The sequence below is a fragment of the Hemicordylus capensis genome, chromosome 13 (genome assembly GCF_027244095.1).
Source record: "Hemicordylus capensis ecotype Gifberg chromosome 13, rHemCap1.1.pri, whole genome shotgun sequence".
In the NCBI taxonomy this organism is placed as follows: Eukaryota; Metazoa; Chordata; class Lepidosauria; order Squamata; family Cordylidae; genus Hemicordylus; species Hemicordylus capensis.
The window spans coordinates 16,233,906-16,239,905 of NC_069669.1; the positions used below are offsets into that span (position 1 = coordinate 16,233,906).

Below are 6,000 nucleotides of genomic sequence, written 5' to 3' on the forward strand. Positions count from 1 at the left end.
AGTGCAGGAGGAGGGATAACTGCATGCCAATAGAAAGAATGGATGACATAGTTACTCTCCATGATGAAGCCCATGGCACAGGGGCATTACAGGAAGGAACGGTCAAGCGCCCCTCCTACATCTTCCCCTTTAAACCTCAGCATGGGATGGGATGGTCAGATCATAGTTCAGCTATGAACTCATTGTGTGCCCAAGGGCATGCAATTACATTTCAGCATGAATTTCTATGGGGGTGGGGGAGAAGCAGCGGCAGGCACTGCCTAGCTTGCAGGGCTCTGGTAAGAATTACTTCGTATGCAAGGAAAAGGAATAAAGGCAATGCATTTTTCTTTCATTATGCACCAACCTCTTTCTCTGTAACCCACAGAGATTTCTCTCCTTGCTGCTACCTGTTACCTGTCTCTTCCAATTATCTGCCCTAAAGACCTGCTGTACAGATTAACTGAAGGAATACTGCTAAGCAACCATGGCCCAACTTCCAGCGTTGTTTTAACCACTATTCAGAGAGTGAGAAAGAGTGTGTGAAAGCACTTTGTTTATAGCTGTTCCTATTACTGTAGTACATACTGACAGTTCACCCCTCTGTATCCACAGACGCCATCCCTTGTGTTACGTATTACTTGGCTCTCCTATCTTAAGGGGTGTGTGAAAAGATTAATTGTTTATTAAACACTTGTGCTGCTTTTCCTTAGCAAACAACATATACTAAGCATTTTATCATACCTTGTCTTCTATACGCTCCCCAACCCACCCAATTCCTCTTTCCCTCCAGTTGTTGCCTGGCTTCAGCTTTATAAAGCTGCTGTGAGTTAACTGGAAAACTGACAAGAAAGCACTGTCATTGGTTGCTGGAGAAAAGCAAGGCACAGCAAGCAGTTTGTTATGCCTAACTGTCCATCTTCTGTACACCACTCCCTCCAAAGAGAGTCCCACATCCTTTCCACCTGGACCCACCCACCACCTCCTTCTACCTTACAGGGTTGTTGTGCAGATTAACTGATAGCTTGCCTATGGAGCACTTCTGCTCATTCCCCCAGCAAACCGTCTGTATTGAACACTATCTGAGAATATCCCAACTCCTCTCCTCCATTTGATTCTCTTTTTCTTCCCCCATTAGGAAAGCTCTGCTGGCTTAGAACCACCACCAAACTAGCCTCCTCCTTCTCAGAGCCACGCCAAAACCACAAGCAGGGCATGACAGCTACACCCTTGCCCCCTGCCTGGCATTCAGAGGTTGACTGCATCTGGACATGGGGGCTCCACACAGCCCGACAGAGCTCTTTCAACATGGACCAGTCAACAGTGTTCCCTCTAACAGGGATCACCAGATGTTGTGGACTACAACTCCCATAATTGCCAAGCAACAGCCATTGCAGCTAGGGATTCTGGGAGTTGTAGTCCACAACATCTGGAGGTCCCTGTTAGAGGGAACACTGCCAGGCAAACTCCATTTCAACCCCCCCTCCCCTCCCCTGTTGCCATTAGGCAACATGACTGAGCTGTACTTCAGTGCTTGGATGTGCGTCCTTTAGGGTTGTTATCCCGTACCTAACATAGTCAGCACATCTGCTCTGCGCTGGGTATGCTATGTCAGGCCTGCTCAATTTAGCCTCAGCTGGGGTTTTTTTTGTACTCCAACTCCCATAATCCCGAGCCACAGTGGCCAATAGCCAGGGATTATGGGATTTGTAGGCCAACATCTGCAGGACAGCCGAAGTTGAGCAGCCCCGTACGAGCCGTGTTATGCCTTCGGCTGGTCTAATGGCCTAATTAAAAACTGACCGACGGCCTGACCTCCCCCGCACCCACCGCGCGCCCAGTGGCAGCGCGTCCCGCCGGCTACCTTGAGGATGTTCTCGTAGATGGTGGCGCGGAACTCCAGCAGTGCCTTCTGGTCGAACTCGCGGCCGTGGATGATGCGCATCTGCTTGAGGAAGGTGGACTTGCCGCTCTCGCCGGCGCCCAGCAGCAGGATCTTGACCAGGCGACGCACCGAGCGCCGCTCGCGGGCCAGCATCGCGTCGATCTCGCGGCTGCGGCGCCGCGCCTCCCGCTCCGCGTCGCGGCTCCGCTCTTTGCCTTCGCCGCCGGGCGGCCGCTCCCCTCCGCCGCCGCCTCCTCCTCGGCTGGGCGCGTCGGCCGACAAGAGGCAGCGGCTCAGGGTCCGCACCACCCCGGACATGGCGGAGCGGGCGAGGGCGGCTGAGGCGCTCCGGCAGGCACGGGCCACCGCCTCACAGCGGGCGGAGGGGACGGGCCGCGGCCGAGGAGGGGCCGCCCATCTCGCCCAACGCCGCCGCCCCTCCCTCCGTTATTCTCCTCAGATCCCCCCTCCCTCAGCGAAGAGGGCGGGAGGAAGAGTCACCGAGCCGCCCCCCCGCCTTCGCGGTCAACCGTCACTTTTGGGCAGCGGAGAATTACCTCAGGAATGGGGCGGGAGGGGGGAGCTCCCTGCTCCGCCGCCGCCCCCTCAGCTCTCGGCTTCTCGCTCTCACCCGACTTTTCCACCTCCCCCCACGCCCACTATTGGGGGGCGGTCGCGGCGCCTCATTGGGCCCAGGCCCCGTCCGTCCCGGTGAGTCCTGGTTTTCTTATTGGGTTTGCAGGGCGGAGGGCGGGGCTGAGGAGAGAAAGGGCGGGGAAGAGGCGGAGTGGCTGGCCCGAGGACCAACCAGCTGCGACAATATGGGCGCGGGGGGTTGGAGGAGGGAAGAAGAGCCCGCCCCTTTCGGCTGAGCGACGAGGGGTGGAGTTTTCCCAGCCTGAGAATGGGAATGGAGGACGGCGCTCTCGTTCATTGGAGGGCTTACTTCACGACGTCACCGCAAGTGGATTTGTGAATGGGGAAAAGGGGGAAGCGAGTGGCCCGAGCGCCGCTGTTGTGTCCGATGTAGCTGAGTTTTCCCCCTCGCTCCATGACATGTTCTGATTCTGTGGAACTGAGCATGCTCAAATACAGGGGCGCATGCACAGTATGATTAAAGGAGAGACATCTACCCCCGCACTTACCTTGGTAGTGAAATCGCACAGGGCGCTGAAAAAATATACTCTTGTCTATGTCCGGGGGGGGGGGGGAATTTCCTTTTTAAATTTTTATATTACTTTAACTATTGGGAGCCGCTCTGAGCAGTATTGTACTGGAGGAGCGGGATATAAATATCTTAAATAAAATTAAACATCTGAAGGGGCCAGAGAGGTCTAGAGGTCGGAAAATAGCACCCATGACTCTTATCTCGGTACTGAAATCTCACAGCTTACTGAAAAATTCTTGCCCATGAGAAAAAGTCCCCATGAGAAAATGTGGCCTAATTACTGAAATCTTGAATTACTGACCCAGATACCACCCAGTTCCTGTTGGCAACCCCGCAGGCATCATTTCAAATGCTGCTCTGTGACCTTTTTGACTGTAAGCACCAGCAGTCTGGTTCCATCTTGGTTCAAGTGGAGCCCGTCCTTTTCGCTTTCCCCAAAAGGTATCCCATTGCCTAACTAATCTAAACCCTTCCTCCCGGCACCACCGTCTCATCCATGCATTGAGACCCCTTAGCTCCGCCTGTCCCTACACGTAGAACAGGTAGCACTTCAGAGAATGCTACCCTGGGGGCTCTGGATTTCAGTATGCTACCTAGCAGCCTAAATTGGGCTCCCAGGACCTCCCGACTGCATTTCCCAACATCATTGGTCTCAATGTGCACCATGACAGCTGACTCCTCCCCAGCTCTGCCTAATAGCTTACCTAGACACAGTGTGATGTCTGCAACTTTCTCATCAGGCAAGCAAGTCGCTGTGCGATCTACATGCGGGTCACAGACCCATCTCTTTATGCCCCTAATGATTGAATTACCCACTGCTAGGAATCCCCCCACCCCCTGGAGGAGTATCCTGTATGTGAGAGGTTATGGGCACATCACCCAAGGAAGGTGTCCCTGCTAAGGGAGTGTTTCCCTCTTCCTCAGACTGATGTCCTCCTTCCCCGAGACCTTCATTCTCCATGACAGCAGAAGCACCTTTAGCCTGCGATGCCTCTATCACATCCCTGAGGGTCTCCTCCACACACCTCTCTTCCTTCCTGAGCTTCTCCAGGTCAGCCACCTTGGCTTCGAGGGAACAAACCTTTCCCCTGAGGGCCAGGAGCTCTTTGAACTGAGCACAACCTACCGAGGGTTATCTGCCTCTCAAGCAGATAATTATACATGCAACACTCTGTGCAATACACTGGGAAGCCCCCCTCCACTGGCATTCTATCTTCATAACTGGTTATATAGGGCTTGTTCACTTGATGCTACGTCTTGGATGCAGTTGTCAGCTAATTAAAGGTTTTAAGCTTTGCCCTCCAAGAAAATTGCAGGAATAGGTTATTACTCTCCTTATCCTCATGCTGTGTCTCCTCTCTGGGATGAAGAGGGGCTGCTTGTGTGCCCACCCACCGAGTTCCCCGCTAAACTCTTGCAAAACCCCTTCAATATCTGTTCACAAAGTTCCTGGGAGCAAGGCTCCTCTAGTCTGAGCCTTGTCTTCAAGATCTGCTGGCAATCTGAATCACCTCAGGAATGTGACCCCTCCTGACTCACAAGCTGAGTCACTCACCTGGAATGTATCCCCCTCTCAGAATAACTGGTCTGCTCTGTCAAACGCACACATTTCCAGCTGGCCAGAAATCAAACCCTAAGACAGTGGTTCCCAAACTGGGAGCCTCCAGATGTTGCTGAACTACAACTCCCATCAGCCCCAGCTACAATTTATTGTGGCTGGGGATGATGGGAGCTGTAGTTCAGCAACATCTGGAGGCTCCCAGTGTGGGAACCACTGCCTAGGAAATGACTAGCCCTTACAAACATAGCTTGTCTTTCCCCCTTTGTTTTCTTGTTGATTTATTAAATTATTTGTTTATTTCTGTGCTGAATTTCCTTGCTTGAGACCTTCTTTAGGAGAGAATGACAAAGCTTGTTGCCTTCTCTGTCTTCAAGATCTGCTGGCAAACTGACTCACCTTAGGAATGTGACCCCACTCCTTGAAGGAAGATTAAAGATTTGGCCAGCCAAGTGTCTAAATATTGGGAATGAGAATGCATGGAGACAGGACACATGGTGCAAGGGAACTGAGATTCAGTTACACTTGTTGATTCTCCCATATTTAGCGGGGCAGGGAGCAACAGGAGAGCTGGTCTTGTGGTAGCAAGCATGACTAGTCCCCTTAGCTAAGCAGGGTCTGCCGTGGTTGCATTTGAATGGGAGACTAGAAGTGTGAGCACTGGAAGATATTCCCTCAGGGCATGGAGCTGCTCTGGGGAGAGCATCTAGGCTCCAAGTTCCCTCCCTGGCAACATCTCCAAGATGGGGCTGAGAGAGATTCCTGCTTGCAGCCTTGGAGAAGCCGCTGCCAGTCTTTGTCAACAATACTGAGCTAGATAGACCAAGGGTCTGACTCAGTATATGGCAGCTTCCTAATAGGGGCGTAACTACCATTAGGCAAGGGGAGACAGTTGTCTCAGGGCCCCACTGCCTCAAGCCCCCCCAAGGCACGTCACATGACTCCCTGCCCGTGTTGCACCCCCTATGAATTAATATTGAGTCTCTTGGAGATCAGCGGTAGCAGAGAGTAAAAAAAGGGTTAACTTTTCTCCCCGCCCTATTTGATGCGAGTGTGAGTGCACTATATATTGTGAAGTGTGTTTATGTGTGTATATCAGCAAGGGGCTCATTTTAACATCTTGTCTCTGGGCCCATTCCAACCTTGCTACGCCCCTGCCTCCTCTGTTCCTAAACAGTCTTTACCCAACCCGAACACAACCACAACACAGCATCCCTCGAATGGTTGTTGTTGCTGCTGGTGTCTATCTTATGTATCTTTTTAGTTTATGAACTCTTCTGGAACAGGAACCCATATTTATTAATATTAATATTAATATTAATAGAAGACCAAAACTCTAGAGGGTTACAGATTTATTGCGGCACACACGTGTGGGCGACTACAGCTCACTTCATCAGATGCGTGATTATC

At 52.1% G+C, this 6,000-nt stretch overlaps 1 protein-coding gene across 1 annotated transcript in view; it reads right to left on the reverse strand.

Annotated features, from left to right (window-relative positions):
* Window positions 1-2,589, reverse strand: part of GNA12 (G protein subunit alpha 12) — a 44,930-nt gene extending 42,341 nt beyond the window's left edge. The window contains exon 1 of the mRNA XM_053276122.1: window positions 1,844-2,589. Coding sequence (XP_053132097.1) covers window positions 1,844-2,182 — 339 coding nt within the window. The 5' untranslated portion in view covers window positions 2,183-2,589. The remainder of the gene's footprint in view (window positions 1-1,843) is intronic.
* Between the last annotated feature and the right edge of the window lie 3,411 nt (window positions 2,590-6,000).